Below are 25,874 nucleotides of genomic sequence, written 5' to 3'. Positions count from 1 at the left end.
ACTGTCTTACTGATCTTTTCTCTTATTTCATTTGTTCAGTCTTCTTCACCTATCTGTGATTTCATGCAATACCTGGATATGAAGCAAAATGAGCACCAGAAATAGTGAGTGAACATGAAGATACGGTGAAGGTGGGAAGCTTATAAACGCCGCAAGTACAAGCGACATCAGAAGGAACTACGGATAAAATGGTAAGAGAAGGAGCACATCATGAATACCGCAAAGGAGCGCGCCGTGGCTGAAGTACGCAAAGTAGAGAGAGAAAAGAAATGGGAGAGGACCCGTCGCGAAGGACCCCGATGCCTTGAAAAAGGGTAAATATCTTAGGTATACTCAGTATAGAACATCTATTATAACATGACATATTTTCTTTATATAAGGTATGTTAGTTTTAGCAGCGGTACACTATTAGATTAGGTACGAATGTTTATTTTTGTTAGCTTTTTTATGGTTTATCATTGGGTTATATGATACTTATGTTTTGCAATTACTATTGTTAAAATTAAAAATTATAGCCTTTCATGTAATATTTGTGAGTTACATCCCATTGTCCTATAAACCATTCTACGATTTATTTCCATATTTCCATTTCATATAAGAAATAAGTTGAATAAAAAAACATAATATTTTTATACTAAATATCTTGTCTGAAAAATGTGTGCCATTTTTCGCTTCCCACGGGTCGGGCGTGCGTGGGAAATTATTTTCTTTTGTGCTGTACCGCTAGAACAGAACGGTTCGGCTCTGCTTAAAGCCGGACGAGCGAACGCCGCTTTGCCTTCGGAGGCACCGGTTTCTCGTCTAGGTATAGCAGTCAAACGTAGGAGAGGGCAGGTGTACCGGTTGGGTCCCTTTGTACGGGGGCTGTACACCCCGCAAGAAGCCTTTTGAATTTGATAATTAGATCTGCCTAGCGAGTTTGACATGCACTTGACAACTTTTTGCGTTTTTTTTCTTTCATTTCTTGGGTGGTTTTTTGTTACGTCTTGTTTTAACCTGTGTTCCTTAATCTTATTTAATTAAGATGTTTTTTCATTCTCTAGGCTACCGGATTTTATTTTCTATGCTACATAATTTTAATTTTTTAATCTAACATATTGGGTTTCTTAGTGACACCTTTCAATCTATGTTCTATAATATTATCTAATTAGGACGATGTTATGTAATGATAATAATGATTCATATGTATATGTTAAGATGTGTATATACAATATAATCATGTTAGTTAGTTTTGTCGTGTTGAAATTTTTGTGAGGAGGACAGGGTTGGGTCCCTGTGTACGGGCTGTACACCCAGCACGAAACCCTTTGAATTTGATAATTAGATCTGCCTAGCGCGTGCGACATGCACTTGAAAGCTTTTTGCATTTTTTTTCCATTCATTTCTTGGGTGGTTTCTTGGTCACGTCTTGTTTTAACCTGTCTTCCTTAATCTTCTTTAATTAAGACGTTTTTTCATTCTCTAGGCTACAGGATTTTATTTTCTATGCTATATAATTTTAATTTTCTAGACGGTTTAATCTGTAGCCTAATATATTGGGTTTGTTAGTGATATCTTTTAATCTATGTTCTATAATATTATCTAATTAGGACGATATTATGTAATGATAATAATGATCCATGTGCATATGATAGAATCGTGTTAGTTAGCATTGTCATGTTGAAATTTTTGTGAGGAGGACATGTTTTTTTTTTCCAAACGAGGCTCCCCATTATCCATTGCATAACAGAAAACAACATAGTCTTAATTACAAGCCTTTAGAAATAGATACACAAGGCTCCACTTGGGTGGAGGAGAGATGTCACAAGAGATAAAGCCAAGCCAATATGTTGTGAAGCCAATATGCCCTCGGGATGGTGGCACATGTTCGCATGATGGAGACGTCGTCTTTTGGTCATGATCATGATAGAGCAAAATTTGAGGTAGGCTCACAAGTTTGTGATGAGAGAATCAGCAACGCAAGCGTAGAGTTGTCATTGTCGACAAAGGAGACTATCCGAGGCGGAGCAAGAGACCAGGAGTGACGATGTTGGGGTTGGCTACGGTGCATGATGTTATGCAAATTGAAAGGGTCTGTCTAGCTCTCACCTAGTTAAATCTGATCTAATTCTCATTCGATTTATAGACCGCGATCTCATCAGCTGTTTTCTTCCTCCTCCGACCGATCTCACTAGCTGCCCGCCCCATCCTTATGCCGCGTCTCCAGTGGCTCCCACCGCTGGATCCGCCTCCGTCGCCCGCTCGCTCGCTAACCTCTCTTGTTTTGATGCCCCACCGCCGACCCTTCTCATCGAGCGTCCTCCACCACCTCGGCTGGCGGCGCCCTCACCGCCTCGTCGCACCGTCCACCAACCACCTCCTCTGCTGGGCCGATCTCTCTCCCCAGCACCTCTTTCTAAGCCCACGAACCTCTAACCCCCAACTCCGGGCCCGAAACCCTGAAACTCTAACCCTGAAGGCTCGCTGGAGCTGAAAAAAAAAAGGGTTCGTCGGAGGTGGAGAAGGTGGCCGGTGCTCGTCGGAGAGGGAGAAAGCGATGGAGAGCGGAGAGAGAAAAATCGAGTGAGAGATATCTCTATTTTACCCGAGTAAAATTTAGCAATAGCAAACTGAAATTGTTATCGAGACACGTGGGTGTGGACTGTGGAGTGAGAGGCAGTGAGGGAGTGAAGGTACGAGTCATACGCCAATTGGTGCATAGTATTTGAAAAATAAGTGCGAAATTGACTGTGTGACCGTGGTACACGTCCTTTGAGCATGACATGACTCGTGATCATGTGTTCACCTAAAAAGAAATCCTTTATTCCCTAAAGAAATCGACTACTCGAGCGAGCATGCTTTTGGTTGGCTACGCCTATGTCTTGCTGGTCGCAACATGAGCGGAGGCTTTTGCAGTTGTGCTGGCGTGGCTGGATTTTGGACGTTGAGCACCCTGTTACATGTATGTGTATGAGTGCAGAAATTTGTAAAAGTCACTGACATGCCCTCTCTACTGCCGATGATTCCGTTCGGTTTGGCTCTTTTAAAACACTGGCTTAATGTCCGTACTTTACGACGGGTGTCTAAAATTATTAGGAGATAATATTATTGATCGGATAAAACACACGGAAAACAACTAAACCGATAAATGTTAGGAAAACACGTGGTCCAGTGCTAAATCATGTATCCGAATCAAACATTTATCAAATAAGATTAATTTGCACAATTAGTCTATTGGGTGTTTATGACTTACGAGAAGAGTTTGATGTAAGCTTCTCTTACATATCTTTACATATGATAATAAGGTGCTCATAGGTTGCGATTATTTCTAAATTGTAAACCTAATTATTTATTAATGAAATGAACCAGTTAATCAAAATACAACAATGCATAAATACATAATTTTCTTTCTGTTGGAACAACTTTATGTTCTTTGCATCCAATAAAAAAGAAACACATCCTACTATGCACATCATTAATTATCAATATATCTAGCAAGAAACATGCGTTTAACATGGAGACAACACTTTGCGTTTATAAACCAAAATCATAGAATGAAGCAGTAACAATAAATTCACTTTATAAACCCAGATGCATGCATGCAGCGGTTTTTATTAGCATTGTGTCTCTTGACACTCGAAATGAACTCAGAAAGTCATGGTATATTCCATTCAAAATAATACACCAAATGGATAGAGAATATTGTCAGTATGCAAATAAGGACAATCCTACGTATATTTAGAAATTCAAAAATATAGAACTGCAATCATCGTACTCTGAGCGTAATCAAGTCGATAATCAAGTCGATAAACAAGATATGACATATTCTATACCTCTAAATTACTTGTGACCTCACGAGCTCTCTTCCCATCATAGCCACCACCGGTGCATTATTAGGCGAAGCTTCACCACGGGATCTACTACTCCAAAATTGTGGAGTGGATGAAGATTCAATCATACCATAAAGCCAATTAAGTGATCACTGCCATTCAATTAATGTGCCAAAATTGAAATACCAAAATATCAGGCACTTACCACAGGAATTTTGCTCGTCCAATCTAGGCATAGTGATTCAATTTTGACTAATTAGCTCATTTAAAAAATAAAGCATGTGAAGTTTATCAAGCCATATGTTTAGATGCAGCATAAGAGCCAATATAATTTGACAAGTTACAACATGGCATATTTATGGTGAAGCAAGCAAAAAAGATGATCATAAACAAATTTCAGAAACAATTCATCTTTGCGCTACCAATGGATTAAGGACCTTTAATCAATTGCTATGCTAGATAGTATTCGCTCAAGTACAGTTATAATTCACAATGTTTAAGGCATCCAAGTTATACTTTTTCAAAGCAACAAATAACTGACATCTAGGAAACACTGCAAGCGAAGGACCACATGCAGTGCAGTTTGGGTGTGAAGCAAACAAAGCTACTGTGCCTTTGGAGAAAGAGTCATGCACAAATGACAGATATATACAGTGGATTTATAAAAACCCGTATATAAATACGGGTTCTTGAAGGTTCAGCTGACAAGCAAAAGCTTATAGCCAGTCTTGCCACTTATAGAAGTAAATGACGGCTTCAAATCCATCATACAAATTACCATCAAGCAAAGGTCATTACCTCAGTCCTTAGCTTGAACGGATGCAGACCTGTGACCTTGAGTTTTTGGTTCCAGCTACTCCTTAGCGACTCTGATGACTGGTGATCACAGGACAAACATACATTCTCTTGAGAAACCGACATGCCCGATTCCAAAGAGAAACTAAAGCTATCGTATGCTTATATTTCTCCTGCGCTTGCGGCCTCCAGCGGAGTTCTCCCGTTCTAGCTCAACCAAAATTCGGGCACAAGCTTTGGTCAAATCAGAACATTGCATTTGTAGATTAAGAATGGTGATTAGAAGGAGGATGAATAGATGTTTTATAAATTTTTTGCGATATAGATGGTTTACTCTTTATTTACCTAACATTTCTTAAAAACACACAAACGAAAGTATAAATTTTAGAGAAACAAAGCGAGAAATAAAGTTCCAATACAATATAACTTTATGGATAAAATATGAACCATAAACTCTATTCAAGACTATTCGATATATCTTCGAGCACAAAAGCTTGAAACATGAACGTAGAATAAAGTAAAAAGACAATCACCGAAAGAAGCAACTCTCCAAGTTAATGGTCTAGAGACAAAGAACATTCAAGACCCTCTCAAATACATGAGTATATGAACATTTATGCATATAGCAACAAGAAGAATAACTTCTCAAAGTTGAAAAATCGCAGCTCAAAGACAAAAATAAAAATTAACAAGAAAATCACAATTGAAAAAGAAAAACTTGCAATCTTGCAAGAGAATTAATAGAGAGAGACTAGAAGTAGGAGAAATCAAGCATATGTAAAAACATAAATTTTATTACTCAAAGAGGTCAGCTCTATTTTAAGTGGATTACAAGAATTTTTCTCTCAAAAACTCTTATATATTATATAGGCTAACCACTCATCTTTCTCTCTTCTAAAACCCTAGCACTAGGCTCTCAAATAAGTGACACAAGAGGCTTAATTGGTTGGTTCTAACTCTCCTATAGTCACACCCCTCTATTTATAGACCTAGAAAACTTGACTCCTAAATTTTCTAGTTGTTACCAAAATACCTCTCTCTTGTACTACACTCTTACCTACCACCGAGGGTATTTTAGTATATTTCTTGCTCTGTCCATGGAACGGCTACGACGTCTTCATGACTTAATTTCGTCTCGATGCAAGCTTCGTAATGGTGCCACATGCTCCTCTAATCCTCCAACGGTTTTGAGCCCAACCGTGAAACCCTCTACACGCTTCTCAAAGCGTGACTCGTCATTTCCTTACACCTTAAGCAAGCGCTCTGAGGTCGACACGTGTACTCCGTCTTGCGATCTTGATCACCAACAAGTCTCTTCTGCTCTTGATCCCTCGAACCGCCTTATCACTTGCACCAACATCCCTTTCGCTTAATTTGTCAAGACACCATCTTCATCCTATATTTTATACTTTGCTTGACCTCCATATATACAGTTAAGATCATCCTTGACTCCGCCTGGTCTTCTTTATTATCCGGTACCAAGCTCCCGCTTAACCCCGATCACCCGTCGTCGACCTTCAAGTTGCATCTGTTACCTGCACACTATGAGATAAGCAAACATATTTCGCTAACTCCAACTCCAGTTACTCTATAATCAAAATGCTCAAACTAACTCAAGCAATCCAAAACTCGACAAACCAAATCAACAACCTTATCAATCACTCATCGCATATAAATCAAGGCACATTTCAACTTGATTTCTCAGCATTGCCAAAAACTAGATGCCCCAGTTGTTTCAAAATCAACAAACATGTCGATGTTGCCATCGAGTGAGGAAGTGAGGAATAGAGCCCCTACATTCAGAAAATCTATTGACGAGAAAACCAACACTGGTGGGAGCCCCAGATCACCCTCGGTTGTAGCCCGGGTAGCGCCCAGGAGCCCTCGCCAGCTCTGTCGGCATCGGACATGGCATCGGAGATGGTGAGCAGGCTTGCGAAGGCCTGCACAAGATGCTTGACGTGGCTAGCACCGGGATTTGGAACGCTACTCATCGCCATCGCTTTCGTCCTCAACACCCTGACCTTACATTTCCCTCCAATTCCACCTCACTTCATTCCTGCACCTTCTCGAGGGTGCCACCTTTCACATCATCTTCAACCTCCTTCTCCTCCTGATGCAATTGTTCATCGGTAGCGGTGGTCGTGGCATGCTCCTCCTAGAAAAACTCCTCCTGCAATGCGCGCAACGCCTCGCAGACGACCTCACGACACTTGTTGAAGTTGATCTCGTGTGTGCCCCTGCCGCCGCCTCCAATGCTCCCGATGTTGTGCCTCCATCGTGCACCCTTCTTCGCCATGAGGAAACGCCACTCCCGCTCCTGAGGTGGCGGCAGTGGCGCGGCGGGTGCAGGCATGGATGATTTCTTCTTAGCAGAGGTAGACTTGGTGCCGGTGGCCGTCGGGGACTTGACGTGCTTGGACAGCGTCAAATGCGAGCGAAGGGAGCTCGGGATGTTAGGGTGCGCGTTCTTAGAAGCGTGCGAGAATCACGCGCGTGAGGAGCAGGGCGACTTCAACAGCGTCCCCGCCCCACCCGATGTCGAGGCCGTTGGAGAAGAAGCGGCCCTTGCCGACAGTGATGAGTGTGGAGGCCGTGGTGGTGGAGGAGAGCATATAGCGAAGGGAGGAGATGGGCGGGGGCGAGAGGCGAGAGTGGAGCGGTGAGGGGGATCTAGAGAGCGACGGCCCGGGCGAAGAAGCCGGGGGCGGGGCTGGCGGCAAAGGGGGTAGGCGGCGATTTCGAGAGCGGGGCAAAGGAGCGGGGGCGCTGTTTGGGAGAGTAAGCGCAGTGCGGGTAGGCAGGCGGGCGAAGGAGCGATCGGACAGACGCACGAGCGATCGGATGACAAGTGTTGGGTGGATGAACGGAATGGGCATAGGAATTTGACAGAGGCGGAGGAATATACTGCACGGACGAAACACGCCTTACTGCTTTTTTAAAATAGGAGAGATGTTGTGTGTACAGTGCTGCTGACTTTCGAGACAGTTGATGGGTTCTCGTCTTGATGTTAATCACTACATTTGGTCTTGAGACCCCGGTGTACGTGATGTACATGTAGCACGAAACCCTTTCAAAAGAAATTTGGTTGGCTGTGTTGAGTGCGACATTGCATTTCAAATCTTTTTGCTCTCTACATAATTTCGCCTTTTTCTCTTTTTTTTTTCCCACCTCTGCTACACAATTTCAATTTTTAATTGTTGAATCCACAGCTTGACTCCTTGGGTTTCTTCGCCTTTTTGCTTTTTTTCTTTGCTACAAAATATCAATTTGCTAGCTCCTTCTTAATCTGAGTTACTTAATCTTCTTCGATTTGGATGCTCCTATGTGACAGCAGTAAAGATATATTTGGACACTTTAGGGAGAATACATATAATAGGACCATGTTAGATGTCTACTAACCTTGTCATATTGAAGCTTTTTGTGAGGCAGAGAGTTGTCACAACAATTTTGCATTTCTCCCCCCCCCCCTCCTTCTGCAACGCAGTTCCAATTTTTAAATTGTTGAATCCGTAGATGAACTCCTTGGGTTTTTTCGTCTTTTGCCTTTTTATTGTCTCTACTTCAAAATTTCAATTTGTCATCTCCTTTCGCTACTGCAAAACCAAACTTATATATCGATCTATCACTGTTAGTTACTAATAAGCCAGCAGTGATGATGTATCCCTACCGATTCAAAAGCCGTGTGAAAAGAATCAGCGAATATAGCTTATGAACCGGTATTGATAAAGGGTATCACTGTCGGCTGATAGCTTAAGCCGGCAGTGATGCTCGACTGATAGCTTAAGTCGGCAGTGATGCTTCACTGCCGAGTGAGAGCATTAGCCGGCAGTGATACTTGAACTATCACTGTCAGTTTTACCTATGACCCAATGGTGATAGTTCATAAAGTATCACTGCTAGTTCGTGTTATGAACATGCAATGATAATAGGTATCACTGTCGCTTCGTGTGATGAGTCGATAGTGATATTAGATGATAACTTATCTTAAAAAATTTATAACTTTTTCATATAAAGTCGTATGAAAAAAAACTTTATACGCAAATTGTAGCCCTCAATGGGATCTACAACTTTTTTTTGAAAAGTTTTTAGTTTGAGGTTATTTAAATAACCAAATAATCTTAATAAAGTTTCAGCCATGCTCGATGATACCTCGTCTTAAAAAATCCATAACATTTTCATATAAAGTCGAATGAAGATAAACTTTATATGGATATTATAGCTCTTGATAAGATCTACAACTTTATAGTTGATTATTTTTTTATTTAAAGCCATATACATGCTCAAATAAATATCTAAAGCTAGTACAAAGGGAGCCACATACCTGACCATAAACTTTTGACCTAGATATAGTATAAAACACTAAAAAGAATCCTTGAAAAAGGCACGCACAGGGCTACAAAGTACAAAATTACAAATTTAAAGATTTTTATCGTGAGTTTGATAACTCGGATTGATGAAACATCTGCACAACACTAACTTTTAGACATAGCACTATGTCTTCAAAAAATTTTAGCCAAATAAGATAAGGTTAATTTTCGACAAAAACTTCATAAGTCCTGTCACAGGTCTTTGAGCATTTTTTGGAGTTCAGGAAAGGTACAGGTCTAACGATGTGTATTTTTTTTTATGTGCCTTCTCGTTAGTTTCGAAAGTAGAGATTGAACGTCGAAATCAGACTTAGTATGAAAAGATTATGGCTATTTTACTGAATACTGTATGGATTGAACACAAACTTTTTCATACAAGGTCGGATGGAGAAAAACTTTATATGAACATTGTAGGACGAGATGTATAACTTTGTAATTGATAACTTTTACATTAAAGATCATTTAGGTGTCTAAATAGCTGTTCAAATATTTGATCAGAAGATTTCAAAAGGATTGATTTTGCTATTATACTCACGAACGAACGATATCTGAGATGGTTAGAGGGGTCACGCATACGTACCTGCTGTGAGGTCTTGAGTTCGAGTCCTGGTTACCGCATGCGAGTGAAAATCATATTACTTGTGAATGGTTGGGTACGGTCGGGTGAGCAGTGACTGTTCGGCTATCTTTGGTCGTGATTTTTTTTATTGCTTTTTCGGCCTAAAAACGTTAAATCGGGGTCCAACTATCACTGTCGGCTGAAATTTTCAGCCGATAATGATATCCCCTTCACTAACGGTCCCTAGGTAAGCAGTGACAGTCATAGTCGAGGATTATCACTATCTATTGCTCACTGTCGGCTTCAAAACCGATAATGAAGGAGGTTTCGAAGCTAACAGAGGTTTTTTAGTAGCGTTTTTAATCTAAGTTACTTAATCTTCTTTAATTAGGATACTCCTATGTGATAATACTAAAGATATATTTAGACGTTTTAGGGTGAGTACGTACAATAGGATCACATTGAAGATTTTTGTGAGATAGAGGAGAGTTGTCACAAGAGAGGGCACTTGAAAGCCTTTTGCTCTAGTTTTTTTCTCTGCTCCAGAGTTTCAATTTTTAATTTGTTGAATCCATAACCGGACTCCTTAGGCTTCTTCCTGATGTCTTCGTTTAATTTGTGTTCCTTAACCTTTTTTTAATTAGGACGCTCCTATGTGACAATAAGAAATATACATTTGAATGCTTTAGGGTGTGTACGTACGATAGGACCACGTTAAATGTTCATTATCTTTGCCACGTTGAAGCTTTTAGTGAGGTAGAGGAGAGTTGTTGCCACAAAGAGATAACCCAAGCCATCTCTTGCTAAAAAACCCAAGTCATCTCTTGTGAAGCCAGTACGTCCACAGCATGGTGTCTCATGTTTGTCAGTTCGTGTGCTGGAGATCTCGCCTCGATCATGATCATGATAGAGAAAAATTTGAGGTGAGTTCACAAGTTTGCGACGAGAATAATTTGATATCTTGCCTTGATCAATAAATATTAATCAGTTCACGTGGATATTTTAGCCGGTGATCCTCTTTATTAGATCATGACACGACTCATGGTCACTATGAAAAATTTTTATTAACTGAAGGTGGGTAGAGATGGCCCTCTGGTCTTGGTTAGAGATGCTTTCTCCAACTTTAATAGGGGTGGTTCTTCCGATTATAGTAGAGATGATGAACATTTTTTATCGAGAAGGTCCTCAGCAGTTTGACAGGGATCCAGATCTACAACAAGGGGGAGGGGATCGTATTCAAGGAGGGGTTGTTTTCTGCCAGAATAACAAAAGGAGACCTGACGAGCGAGATGAAAATCCTTTAGAGTTGGAGCATGAACTGCATAATAAGCTAAAAAAAGACCAAGAGGAGAAGCGCAAGGATGATGTAGAATTTTAAAAAATCCAAAGGAATGTGGGGCAAGAGGGGAATGTGAAAAAATTTGGAGCTCCTGCATCTGAAATGTACTACTATAACTGTAATGAGTCTGATCATCATAGAGCTCACTGCACCAAACCAACACTCTACTACAGTTATAAGAAAACCGGTCATAAGGCCACAACTTATCCTAAAAAAAGAGGTCTCAGAGTGTGTGGTTTTGGATTTCCAGGTATGGGATTTTATACCATGCATATTCCATATGCTAAAAAGGTTGGGAGTAACAAGGAGGTCTTGGGGGTGATGACAATTGAGAGAGGAAATGCCACCATTGACATAATAGATAAAGAGATGATCCATCTTTTTAGAGGCAAAAAAAGTAAAAGCTAAGACAAATGTCAAATCAGGAATTTATGATTACATTTCCCGATGATGATATGAGGTATCAATTAACCAGATTCAAGGGCTTTGAGTTTCAAATAGTAGAAAAGACAGTGATTAAAGCTAATGTGAAGCTCACAGATATGTCTGCTGATACTTCTAGTTCTCTAGAGGTGATATGGGTCAAAGCCTTTGGTATTCCTGCCTTTGCTAAGACTGAGGAAGCTATCACTGAGACAGCTTGCCTAGCTCGTGATCCTTTGGAAGTTGATAAACATTCTTTAAGTGGTCCTGGCACTGTTAAGGTGAAGCTGACATGTAGAGATTCTTGTCAAATTAGAGGGGAGACAAAAGTCTTTATAAATGGGGAAGGTCATAAGATCACTTGGCAAGTTGATGTCGGTGGCAAAAATCCTCCACCATCTGACAACCCCCTCTAGATTTGATAGACACGCTGATAAAGATAATGATGATGGTGAGGATTTAGGTGGGGATTCTAGGCTGGCTTTGTTAGATTGATGCAAACTCAAGTGGGTGAAGAGGGTATGAGTAAAGAAGGCAAAAGTAACACCGCCAATGAAAAAAATGGACTGATATTGGAGAAATGTTTGCAGAAAAGGGGAGGCTGAAGATAATATCACAAATGAGATATCAATTGAAACAATACATATTCAAGAGTTGGAGCAGGATGAGGACAAGATGGAAGTTGTGCCAGATATGTTACCTGGTACATAAGAAGTAATAAATGATCACATAGATATCAATGACCCTCAAGATTTTACACAACAAATAGTAGAGGATGAAGTATGGGAGGAACAAGTGGATTATGAGAAGGACCCCCTAGAAAGAGAAAGGGAAAAGATACAGAGGCTGAAGGCAAGAGTGGAAGAAATAGCAAAGAAAATTGCTCCACTGTTGAACCTGAACCTAGTTAAAGATTCTCAATTGATTCAAATTGAGAAAATGGTAGAGATGAACAATTCTGAACAAAGAGAAGCAAATTTATACATCCACACAAGAGGTTGTTCACCAGGAGGAAGAGTTTACTCCTGTGACCTACAAAAGAAGAGGTGGTCCAATTATAGTGATGGTGTCCCTGTCCAGATAAAGGCTGAGGCAATTAAACAATAAAATAATGATATATCAGGTACTTCTAAACATAACTCTTTTACTCTTTTTAATTACTTAGATCCTTTGCATTTAGCTAGGGTTTCTTTGTCTTGCAAAATCAATGTGGGCAATGATGATAATACAACTTTTGAGAATATATCAACTATTGAAAGGACAATGATGTCGCATAGAGTGGGGTGAATACGCGATTTTACAAAAATTTATCCCCTTTTACCATTGGTCTAAACTTGCAGTGAAAATAAACTAACAGATTCTTTATAAGTGAAAATCCTAAACACATTAGGCTCAACTAATGCACAATCATCCTAAAAAAATGTGAAAGTTACAATCCTATGGTGACAAAAATTATTCAATTCTAAGAAGATATATATAAGAAAATTCTAATTGAAAAACCTTGAAAACACTGTTCACCGGATAATCCGAGTTGACCCAGATACTCCAGGTTTAGATCTGATTGTACAATATCCGGAGCATTCGGGTTGACTCGGATACTCCGGGTTCAGCATAGAAAAAACTCGAAACTGAAATTAAAATACACCTAAAGAGTTTTAGCTCCAACCAAATGAAGCGTGTGTTCCAAGTGATGATTCCAAGTAAATCTACGGAGTACCTACAATCAATTTCACACGAATAAGTAGATTGAGCAATATGCATAAATATTGAGCAAGAACACAAGAATAAGGAAACAAGAGAGGAGACACAAGATTTATTTCCCAAAGTTTAGACACCTCCTCTAGAGGTTCCTATGACTCTGTTGAGAGAGTCGGTCACACTTAAGCTGGATCTCTCTTAACCCTTTTTCTCTCCAAGCTTGATCACATTTGAGCTTGGCTTTCCATTGTTGATTTCTCCCCTTCTAAAGGCAAAGTTGAAGCATTCATAAACTTTTCGTGACACACCATAACCTTGGGTACTCGTCGGCGACGCCTACCCACCTAGGAGCTCAAAGCTCCAAGAATAACAAACGCTTTGTGAACTTCTTGCCGATGAACTCGAGTGCTCAAGATAGGAGATACACTCACTTGCACTCAAACATGCAATTTCTCAACCTAACTTACTTTTCTTCTTAAATCTCATATTAAAATAGAGTGGGAAGAAGTTTTTTTTAGCTCTAGAATGTTTTTCTTTCGTGCCCAAGCATCAGCAAACAAGGGTGGGGGTGATGGGTTATTTATACCCTTCCCTAAAAACTAGCTGTTACATAGCTTTTTGTACTGACCCGGAGTATCCGAGTCAACCCGGAGACTCTGGGTTGGCATTAGAATGCTTAACTGAGAACCCTGGTCAGAGCTCATTCCGGAGACTCCGAATAGAACACCAGAACCCGGAGTATCTGGGTCGACCCGAAGACTCCGGCTGAACCACTTAGGCCCTAACAGACCACCCGGGTCAACTCTCACTTTGGGTTGGTTAGAAAAATATGCCTTTCTGCAAGAGTTGTACCAGAAAATTCTTAAAGATGTTAATCTTTTGTTGGTATCAAAAGAAGAAAACATGCCTTTATGCAAGAGTTGTACCATAAAATTCTTAAAGATGTTAATCATTTGTTGGTTGGAGATGATTTCAATTTATTAGATATGCTTATGACAATTCTTTATATAATATAGTGTATTCTTGGAGGGATATGTTCAATAGTGATGATGCTGCTTTGGGAGAGATGCATATAGGTGACAGTAGTTTTACTTGGACAAATAAGCAAGAGATCATTGTCAGATGCACATTGGATGGAATTTTTACCACTCGAAGATGGGATCATCTCTATCATATCGCTACCTGTAATCCTTTGAGAATTAGATCTGATCACAATCTAATTATTGTGGACACCTGTGAAGACAAGAGGATCAAAAGTCACATTTTCAGATTTGAATCAGCATGGCTTACTCAAGATGGTTTCAAAGATCTTTTGATAAGCAAATTACCTGCTAAAGGTGGTCTCCAAGTACAAGATTACTGGAAGCTGATTGAGAAAGATCTTAGGAGATTTTGTAATGGGTGGGGAGAATGGAAGCCATATGAAGAAACACAAATTGGAGTTGATATAGAAAATTTAGGATATTGATCAAAAAACAGATTTTGCTGAACTTGGACTACAAGAATGGAGGATCGGGTACCAATTAAAGGAAGAGTTAGAGAGTATTTACCACTATGAGAAAATTCTTTGGCAAAAGAGATGTGGTGAAAAATAGATTTTAAAAGGTGATGCTAATACTGGATACTTTCATGGTATTGCTAATGGTAGGAAAAGAAACTGCACCTTTTTTCTCTCTTGAAGATGGTGATAGAATTATTTATGGAGAGACATAATTACAAGAACATATAGAGAACTATTACAAACAGCTATTTGGTAGTGAAGAGAGCGATGGTCTAACTCTGACCACAGATATTTGGTCTGAAACTAGAGCTTTAACAAATGAGGAGGCTAAATATCTTGTGCGATCTTTCATTGATGAAGAGATTGAGAAGGCACTTAAAGAAATGAAATCTAATTCTGCACCTGGAGCTGATGGCTTCTTAGTGACTTTCTACAAACAATGTTAAGGGCAACTGAAACATGTTTTTTTATAGATGTTTGAGTTGTTTCATAAAGGAGAGTTTAGCCTTAACAAACTGAATTATGACTTGATTACACTGATTCCAAAGTTGAAAGAGGCTAACACTATCAGACATTATCGACCTATATGTTTGTTGGAGGTGGATTATAAATTTTTTACCAAAGTGATGTCTTTGAGGCTCACCCCTTTGGCTGATAGACTTAGCAACAAGTCTCAAACTGCCTTCATCCCTGGGAGGCAGATATTGGATGGTATTGTCATCCTACATGAGCTGAAAGCCATCCACAGATCTGATGTTATTCTAAAACTTGACTTTGAAAAAGCTTATGATAAGGTTCAGTGGATATTTTTAGAGGAAGTTATGAGAAGGAAAAATTTCCCTGATAAATGGATAGAGTGGACTAAACAAGCGGTTGAGGGTGGTAGAGTTGGGATCAATATCAATGGTGCCCCTGGAGCTTATTTTAGAACCTTCAAAGGTTTGAGGCAAGGTGACCCTCTTTCACCTCTGTTTTTTTAACTTAGTTGGAGATGCTTTGGACGCTATTCTCAGTAATGCTAAAAAGGAAAAGCTGATAAAAGGTTTAGTTCCTCATTTGTTTCCTGGTGGGATCACTCATCTACAATATGCAGATGGTACAATTATTCTTTTAGAGTTGGATGATCAATCAATTGCCTATATGAAATTTTTGTTGTATTATTTTGAAAGCATGTCTGAGATGAAAATCAATTATGAGAAGAGTGATGTGATTGTTGTGGGAGTCTCTGATCAATAAAAAAAAAAGAGTTGCTAATATGTTGAATTGTAAAATAGGCTCACTGCCTATCAAATATCTGGTCATATCGGTGAGTAATACTCATCTTAGAGTTAGAGAACTGATGTTTATGGGGCAGAAGGTTGAAAATAAGATAGGGATATGGCAATGTATGTATCTCTCATCTGGGGGAAAACAATCTTAATTGAGTCTTATTTGAGTTCTATCCCTAACTACACGATGGGGGTGTACTTTTTGCAAGAAACTGTGCATAAAAATATGGAGTCTACGAGATCAAATTTCTTTTGTTATGGGCCGGGACAGAAGAAGAGATATCATATGATTAAATGGGATGTATTAACTCAGCCAAAAGATTTTGGGGATTTGGGTCTTACTGATGCTAGAGTTATGAATGTTTGTCTTTTATCAAAATGGATTATGAAACTTGAAAGAGGTGACTGTGATCCTGTATGTGAACTTTTGAGGAGGAAATACCTTAGAGATGGGGGGTTTTTACAGTAACAACACAGCTGGTGGTTCTCAGTTTTGGAAAGGCTTACACTCTATTAAAGGTTATATTGCTATGGGTTTAATTTACACTCTAGGGAATAGGAAGAAGATTAGATTTTAGTTAGATGTTTGGTTGGATTCCTATCCACTAAAGGTCAAATTTGAGAAGCTATACAAAATATGCTTTCAACTAGATGCAACTGTGCATCAGGTGCTAGGACAGGGTTTTCTTAATCTTTCCTTTAGAAGATCTTTTGGTCCTCAGAAGGTGAATGAGTGGGAAACCTTGATTGAAATATCTAATCTGGTTTGTTTGTCTGAGGTCTCTGATTCAGTTATATGGGCTTTTGAAAAGATTGGAAAATATAGCACTTCTTCTCTCTATAGATATATAACTTTTCTAGTGTTAAAGATGAAAGTTTGATGGATATTTGGAATAGCTATCTCCCTCTGAAGATTAAAATTTTCCTTTGGTCTTTGTATAAAAACAGAATTTCTTTTGCGGATTAGCTGCTTAAGAAAAGTTGGAAGGGTAGCGAATGGTGTAAATTCTGTGGTCTTAGAGAGACTGCCGACCACATTATGTTTTAGTGCCCTATTGTGAAATTTTCTTGGTGTATTTGTAGAGATGAGCTGCATTGTAAGTCAGTTCTAAATTCTCTTTGAATGCTTAGAGATATGTTTTATGATATTAGAAGCTCTGGAGATAAACTAATTCTAATTTTTCTCTTAGGTGCTATTTGTTGGACTCTTTGGCTAACGCGCAATAATTTTGTTTTTCAAAATAAAACATGTTCTTCTCCTTAGGCCATTATCTACAGTGTGCTCTAGTTCATGATGTGGTGGAAGCTAAGTGCCAAGAAGCCTGATCGGGCGCAGATGGAGAAAATAATAAGGGAAATCAAGATGGAGGTGGATGCTCATCAAGAACAACACATGGTTGCTAGATTACAAACATGAATTGGATAGTCTGTTTGGTCTTACGTGTTTTTTTGGGTTGTCGTTGATTGATTGTATGCTTTTGTTTTTTTAGGTTCATTTTAGAGTTGCTAGATGTTAGAGGTTTGGTTAGAGTCTAAATGGCTGTTACGCTTTGATTATATATTGTGTAAGTTTGTAAGTTAGTTTTACCAGCTAAATTTTGTGGTGCTTTCAAAGTGATCATTGATCTTGAGGGCGGGGGGGGGGGGGGGTACTCGAACCATTTGTAAGATACACACTCGAAAGCTCTTGCCCTTTTTTTCCTCTAAGCTACAAGATTTTCAAAGCGACCATCTCATTTTTTAAAACTATTGAATTAGCAGCCTGCGCACCATAGGATTCTTAATGGGGTTTTCTTCTAATCGACACACCTTTATATATTCTTTAATCGGGAAAAAGGTATGTATGTAACAAGACAAATGATCTATTTAAACCTAAGGCACGTACTTACAATAACAGGGTCATGAGCCATAGCATCTATCTACTTGCCTTACTACGTTGGACTTTTGTGAGATAGAGGAGAAATTGTGAGACGGGGAAGGCGGCAGATGCATGTTCGGTTTCACATGTTTGCATGCTGGAGTAGGATTTTAAAATTTTTTTACAACTTTTCTCGTTCAAAAGTGAGAAGACTAAAATTGACGAAATTTTGATTATTTTTTTCCTCTACTCTATAGATTCTACGTGTCAGTTAAATTTTTTTCAGAATTAAATTTTGTCTCGTGAAATTTTAATCCCTATGTCGGAGATCTTGCCTTGGTCATGGTCATGATCATGATACAGTAACTGATACTAGAGGCCAGGTTTACAAGTTAAACTGCTCGTGTTCGAAACGCCTTCCGGATTTGGGATGGCTCCACGCACCAAAAACAGTCGGAGGACGGCGACGGGTCGCCGTCAAAAGATAAAGCGGCGAGGCGAGCGAACATTCCGGGCCCTGGTTCGGCGGCGACGTGGCGGCTGGCGACTGGGCGTCCCGCGCGGCGGAGATATTTTCCGGGCCGGGGCTAAAGAAAGGGTGGACGAGGACAGCAGCAAATAGGGCGGCAGCACGATATTTTATTTTAGAGGTTGCCGGTGACGGTTTTGCCCTCCGGTGGCGTGGGCCATTTACGGAGCTGGCCACCGTCGATATTTTGGTGCCACCGTGCCACTGGATAGAAGATTGGAAGGTTTGAATATATGGCAATTGTGTTCTATCTGCGGGTAAATACTGTAATGCAGTTAGGTATTGTTTCTTATTCTATGTTCATGGGTACGTTTGTGAGCGAGTAGTTTTGCTTGACGGGTTAACGAGCAAAAGTACACGTAAGACTTATTTATATTTGTGTCGGCTGTTTGTTCGTGTCTTTATATAAGTCCCTAACCGATAGTAGACATAGGTAGAGCTCCTCATATCCATACTAACCGATTTTTTTTTTATCTGTGAGCATATATATATGTTCAGTTTTTTTAGACTGTTAACATGTATGTTTAAGAGAACTGTAGATTTTTTTTTAGCTCTAGAGTTACTATAGCTAGCAGACCCCTCCTCAATTTCTGAGCTGGATCCATCCCTGTGTATGCTCACAGGTGAGAAAATCTAACGGATATAAATATGAGGAAGCTCTACCTTGTCCACTATACCTAATTGTCATTGGTAGGAAGGTTCTGGACCCTTAGTAGTGATCACATATGCTCTGATAAGAATCTTTGGAGATGTGACGAGAAAATACTAGTCAGTATGCAGCTGACTATGACAAGAGAGAAACGGAGTGCGTGCTTGGATGGATGCAATTGATGGATTGAGAAGCATGGATGGACTAGAGATGTTGAAAGTGGGATAGATTTATTCATGGACAGTTGGTTTAAAAGAGATTTTGATTACGGGCGATGACATTTGATAAGTACAGTCTAGCCTAGGCTTTCCTGAGATGGAACCGTTCGACATTGACCGGCAAAGATATGCTCTCCTTTTTCTAATTAGCATCTACTACATTCTAGAGTCCACGGTTTGTAAAATATGGGTACGTTTCGTTCGTGGCAAACTTTTCTGCAATTAAAATAGGCTACTATAAAAAGTATGATAAATAAAATAACCGTTGTACTCATAGTAAAGTTTGGAAAAAAATATCTGACATATAGGGACAAAGGACTAAAAAAGTTTGATAAGCTATAATTATAATGTTAAACAAAATATATATTTAAAAATATATGACATATCTAAGGTGTGACGTGATGAGGTTTGACTTGTAACTAAACAAATCCTATATCTTACATCGACATATATTTAATTTACATTTACGTAAAAGAGAGTAGTTCTTTATTATGTGATAAACTCTTTGCTTAAAGGTTGCCATCCAGATAACAAACACAAAAAGGTTTGGACACAAAGTAAGGTCGTATTGCGAAAAGTGACTATCAAGATGCGAGAAGCCAATTTCGAGAAGGATATTTTCTAAAGCTAACGAGGCTATTCATATGATGCTTTCTTAAGTATGATTTGGCATTTATTTTTCTGATTGGATGGATGGAAAGCTATATATTCTTGGTTTAGCGGGTATCATTATGTGCCTATGCACGAAGTCTCAAAGAATTGTTTTTTATTTAAACATACACCCCTCAAGGTTTTCTTTTTTGAAAAAGTAGCAAGCCACATAATTTGTAATCTCTTTTCGCTTTATCAAAGACAATTGACAACTCGGACGAGGTATACATTTGGCACGACGTTTAACAATCAAAACCACATAGAGATCATCTTTTGCTGCCATTTTATGCTATCAAAAATGCCAAAATAATGGTTGAGAGTACTGGAAAAAAGGTTTGAGGAAACCATACATTAATCTAACCATATAAGCTAACGCTTAAATTCCACCAACTACACGATGTAAGAGACTAAAGCCGTATTCCAGTGCTACAGTCCCAACGGACCGTAGCTAGGAGTCGTGCTAATACGGCCTTGCAGACCACTATAGTATTTTTCAACTTTATTTATAGAGTATGACTATATGTAAATAAAATAATAAAAATAAAAAATAAGTAGCTACTGAAGATAAAAATATTTTAATAGTACTAAAATATATTATAATAATATTATAAAAATTAATATTAAAAATATCTGCTAAATATAGCCTAAGATCATGCTCCATTATTTGCCCAACCTTACCTTCCTTTAGACAAGAAAACCACCATGTCAAAAATGCAACAATGTTAGGTTTTTTATAAAAATAAAGTATTTAAGAGAAAATAAAAAGGAGAAAAGATTACGTGTGAGCTTTTGCTTGCAAAGCGAAGAAACCCACGTGCACCGTCGGATGCGACCCACGCTCCATCGGTCCCATCTGGCGCCGTCCGTTGCCGGCGCGGGCCCACCCTGCCACCTTCGCTGCAGATATTTTTGCCCGCCCCGCGTGGCGAATCCCGTAATTAACCCCAAACCCTGTGTCCCTTTCTCCCCACTGGCCCCGCGCCAATAAATACCAGGTGCGCGGAAATATCTCTGCGCCTCGGCAGAATCTCCATTCCCGCACCAAACCGGGCGCACGCCGAGGAGAGAGAAAGCTAGAGAGAGGGTGGTAGCTTGCTATGTTTGACGCTGCGGATCGTGGAGTCGTGGCGGTGAAGCGGATGAGGCTGTGGAAGGAGGAGGAAGGTGAAGGGGAGGAGGTGTTGGAGGAGGAGGAGGAGGAGGAGGAGGAAGGGATGGAGGTGGACGGGGAGGAGGAGGAAGGCTGGGTGTGGGGGGCGCCGGCGGCGGGGGAGCAGAGGGCGGCGGCGATCGTGGTGGCGGACGCGGCGGAGGCGGACTTCCCCGTCATCTACGTCAACGCCGCCTTCGAGGCCGCCACGGGGTACCGCGCCCACGAGGTGCTCGGACGCAACTGGTCAGTACTGCCGGATACCCCTTCCCGATCAGACTGCCCATGCGCTCTCCTCTGTTTTGCTCTGCTTTTGGTGTGCTCGGGGTGCTGAAGAATGCTGCTTGCTTGATGCTTCGCACGAGCTGGAACGATGAGTTGCTGTTCGTTGTGCATCCTAGATATGTGAGCATGTCGGTTCATCAAAATTTAGGAATTTGTGCGCATTCATGCAATCATTTATGTTTGGATTTCAGGATCCGTGTAGTACGGTGTGCCACTCTGCCTTTCTTTTTTTTTTTTTGGTTCAAATGGTGTATGTGTTTACGATGCTTGGGCGAAGATAGAATCATAGAAATGAGTAGGTGCTTTCTTATGGGTAAGATTGTAGAAGGTGGTCATGGCTTTCGATTGGATGGTTAGCAATTTAGATTTTTGTGGGGCTTGGATCGAAAGAAAGGCATGTGAATCATGCGACTTAGACAGGTGGTGTCAATTTTAGTAATTCCCAAGTCTTTTCCCGTGTGAGAACCTTATTGGCTTAAAGTCAGCCATCCGTTGAGTATTTGTGACATTAGTGGAATATTTGATAGACCATTAACCGTATAGTTACAAGAGCAAGCAAGCAAGCGACATTGTAATTACAAACTCAACAAAAATCTTTTCGCTGACGTGTAGCAAAAGGCGGAGAGAACGTCTCAGAAAAAAAAGAAGACAAGATCTAGTCTGCGATTACTTATGTTATAGATAACGTTTACAAAAATGGGATTGTACGTAATATGTTTCAGGCCACATAGGAGTTTAAAGACTTATGGTGAAATGTCCACATATTCTTTTGATTTTCCTGAGCTATTTCTGTTTTCTGGTGAGCAGAGGGTGGGGAGAACATGTTGATGGCTACCTATGATATATTTTGCTTCATACTTGGATTGCTATGATAAACTTGGCCACTTGTGCATAGAGAAAGGAATGATGAAAGAATAAACCCTAGAACATATCGTATACAAAAAACAAGATGCGTAAGCCATGAGAACATAAAAACTATCTCCTATGGATGGGCACCTGAGCAGGTGGTCATATGATTCAACCGAGGTGAGTGGCGAGGTTAGCCTCCCACCACTAGTTCACTAGCCTACTTTGTGAAAGTTTTTTGTTATATGTTGGAAATTTAGTGACAAATCTGGCAATTCTAATTCTGCTCCTTAGAAATTATGTTGAATATATAGTGATAAGTCTGGCAATTCCAATTCTGCTTCTTAGAAATTATGTTGAATAGAAGATAGGTGATTGGTGGCTCCAGTTTACAGTTTAGGCATTGAGCATCAGATCTAGCTAGCAATTTCAGCGTTGGGACTTGATGAGGATTTGATAATTAATAATTAAGGAATTACTAGAAATATAGTATATTATGAGGATAGAATTCCATCGTACACATATCTGTCACCTTGTATGGCAGGTTTAATAACCATCATGAGTTAAACAACGTATGTACGGATATTTCAGATAGTTCATCGTGTTTTACATGGATACAATTCCTGAATTAGGAAATGATCCTCTAGATAACATAATCTGAAAAGGTTATGCTCGAGGCTTTGAGTACGATATGCCTCCCCAATCAAACTATATAAAGAGGGGAGGGGGTACGTCAATAGGGGTGCCATAAAATGAGCTAGAAGGAGAGCAAAACAAGAGTAATACGAGGTTGGATAAAAGCAGAAACAACTCATTGTGACCCACAGTAGATTCAAGCCACGATCGGGTTTATCCGACAAGAGCTTTAGGATTAGTACACGAGAGAACTTGTAGATTTAGACACACATCTATTGTAATTGCATTCTCCTGAGATTAATCAAGGTAGCATAGAACGTAGGGTTGTTATCTTAAGGGATCTCCTCTTAGATACGCACAATTGATGATCATGTTTTCCTACTTTAAATAAGTATTTGGATAATCGACTTTACCAATAGTTGACTTGGTTGAAACTCAAATTTTGTGCCAAAAAACATCAGTATAGTAACAGTAATTTTTAACCTATTTCTTATTAATGGTAACATAAGATATCAAAACATCCACATGGATGCAAAGAGAATTCGTTTACCTAATATTAGTTTTGGTCAGGCTATTGAACAAATATATATTCGTGATATAATATAATTCCTTTCTTTTACTAGTAGTCATTTTCTGCTTGCTTTTTTGTTTGCTATCTTTTCTCACTTGTACCAAATTTAAAATTGCTAACACTGATAAACTTGACAGAGGGCCTATTGAAGCATCTTACAACTGTGTTCACTCAAACTTGTCTTTCAGCCGATTCCTTCAATTTCGGGATCCACATGCGCAAAGGAGACACCCCCTTGTTGATCCCATGGTTGTTTCAGAGATTAGGCGATGCCTTGATGAAGGGATTGAATTCCAAGGTGAGTTGCTGAATTTCCGGAAAGATGGTGCTCCGCTTTACAACAGGCTAAGGCTCATTCCAATGCACGGGGATGATGGCTCTGTGACACATGTTATTGGAATCCAGCTATTCTCCGAAGCTAACATTGATCTCAGCAACGTATCATATCCAGTGTATACACAACAGTCTAACCACAGGCCCAGCATTCAAGATCTGAACTCAGCTTCTCATGAACATGCTCCTAAAATCCAAAGTTCAGACTACTGTTGTATTCTCCAACTATCAGACGAAGTTCTTGCACACAACATATTATCTCGCCTGTCACCAAGAGATGTTGCATCCATTGGATCAGTCTGCACTCGAATGCATGAACTAACCAAAAACGATTACCTGAGGAAGATGGTTTGCCAGAATGCATGGGGAAGAGATGTCACTGTGAGGCTTGAGATGAGCACCAAGATGTTAGGATGGGGTCGTCTTGCAAGAGAGCTGACAACCCTTGAGGCAGCCTCATGGAGGAAGTTCACAGTTGGAGGACGTGTTGAGCCTTCACGGTGCAACTTCAGTGCATGTGCTGTTGGTAGCCGCCTCGTCCTTTTTGGAGGGGAGGGGGTAAACATGCAGCCTATGGATGACACATTTGTGCTTAACCTGGAGGCTGCTAGGCCAGAATGGCGCCGTGTCAAGGTTTCTGCCTCCCCACCTGGTCGGTGGGGGCACACTCTATCATGGCTGAATGGCTCATGGCTGGTAGTATTTGGAGGCTGCGGACAGCAAGGTTTGCTCAACGATGTCTTCATCCTTGACCTTGATGCTCAGCAGCCTACTTGGAGGGAGGTTGCAAGTGAGGGACCCCCACTACCACGGTCTTGGCACAGTTCATGCACCTTGGACGGTTCAAAACTTGTTGTCTCAGGAGGGTGCACCGAGTCTGGTGTTCTTCTCAGTGACACCTTCCTTCTTGACCTCACCAAGGAAAAACCTGCATGGAGGGAGATTCCTACATCCTGGTCACCGCCATCCCGCCTTGGCCACACCTTGTCTGTTTATGGTAAGACTAAACTATTTATGTTTGGTGGGCTGGCAAAGAGTGGCTCGCTCCGGCTGCGCTCCAGTGACGCCTACATGATGGATGTTGGTGAAGACAGTCCTCAATGGAGGCAGTTGGCGACAACGGGGTTTCCGAATATTAGCCCACCTCCAAGGCTTGATCATGTCGCCGTGAGCCTGCCTTGCGGAAAGATCATCATGTTTGGTGGCTCAATTGCCGGGCTGCATTCTCCAGCACAGCTGTTCTTGCTTGATCCCGCCGAGGAAAAACCGACATGGAGGATCCTGAATGTCCCTGGGCAGCCTCCGAAGTTCGCCTGGGGACATAGCACCTGTGTGGTTGGTGGCACCAGGGTCCTAGTTCTGGGAGGCCACACCGGGGAGGAGTGGATCCTGAACGAGCTCCATGAGCTCTGTCTCGCAAGCAGGCCCGATGAAGACGAATGATTCAATTTTCCTGGCACACGCAGCTGCTCGTCTGATTTATTCAATCCTATATTATTTACACATATCGTCATCGCCTTCCTATTAAAAGGTAGCGTTAGTCCAAGAGTTTATTCTACTTTGTTGCTTTCATTTGAGATGTGCTCTCATGAAGGTCTTGAACTCTTGATAGATGTCATGGTCTATCTTATTCTACTTTGTTGCTTTCATCTGAGACGTGCTCTCATGTAGGTCTTGAACTCTTGATAGATGTCATGGTCTATCTTATTTCTCAATGGAAAAAAAAAGTATGGTCTATCTGTAGATTGTATAGTCATGTACTGAAGTTAGCACCGTCTTCTCCGTGTTTGTGCATGTTTGTATGTATTCTATGGGAGGCATCGTGATGTAATTTCAGGCTGTTACACTAGTTTATGATGTCAATGCGTTGCGGATATCACAGATTCCATCGCTCCAGGGTACAACTACAATGCTTGGTTGGTTTTCTTCGTATGTAATTTTTTATGGCATTACCTGCAATTCCAAAGGCTGATGGCCATTATTTTGTCTCATTGCTTGCATGAATACGTAACGTGTTTTGAGATTGTGTCTACATCCTTGTTGAGCCCATGGTCATGGCTAACCTAGCTTGTAGCTCTAAGCTCGTGTCACCAAGGTGGAAGATTGTTTCGCCATAACTCCTATGATCAAGATCCCTCCGGATTGCAAGCAGCATATGATAGTTTTGTTCTTCTCTGCACTTTGCCAGTCTCTAGAGTACTCATGTGATTACTCTAGCATTGACTTTTAGTTTTTAGAGCCGGCGTTCCCAGTTTTTGAGCTGTTTACCTCATTTTGTTGGAAGTCGCTCCTGTGTTCGAGCCAGAGATTCTAAAATATAAATTGGACTTTTATATTATACTTATTTTAAACTCTACTGAAGCACTTGAACATTCACCTTTCGTGG

General features: G+C 40.4%; 1 protein-coding gene across 2 annotated transcripts; it reads left to right on the top strand.

The window, feature by feature from the left end:
• Window positions 1-20,686: 20,686 nt before the first annotated feature.
• Window positions 20,687-25,351, top strand: LOC133886755 (adagio-like protein 3). 2 transcript variants are annotated; one of them, XM_062326570.1, is made up of 2 exons: window positions 20,687-21,063; window positions 23,344-25,351. In XM_062326570.1, the coding sequence occupies exons 1-2, from the start codon at window positions 20,765-20,767 to the stop codon at window positions 24,929-24,931; spliced, it is 1,887 nt and encodes a 628-aa protein (XP_062182554.1). In that variant the 5' UTR covers window positions 20,687-20,764; the 3' UTR covers window positions 24,932-25,351. The 2 variants fall into 2 exon arrangements, with proteins under 2 accessions (XP_062182554.1, XP_062182555.1); XM_062326571.1 differs by having other exon boundaries at window positions 20,921-21,063; window positions 23,293-25,351.
• Window positions 25,352-25,874: the final 523 nt, after the last annotated feature.

Source organism: Phragmites australis, chromosome 12, assembly GCF_958298935.1.
Source record: "Phragmites australis chromosome 12, lpPhrAust1.1, whole genome shotgun sequence".
In the NCBI taxonomy this organism is placed as follows: domain Eukaryota; kingdom Viridiplantae; phylum Streptophyta; class Magnoliopsida; order Poales; family Poaceae; genus Phragmites; species Phragmites australis.
This window is presented reverse-complemented; position numbering and strand designations above follow the sequence as displayed.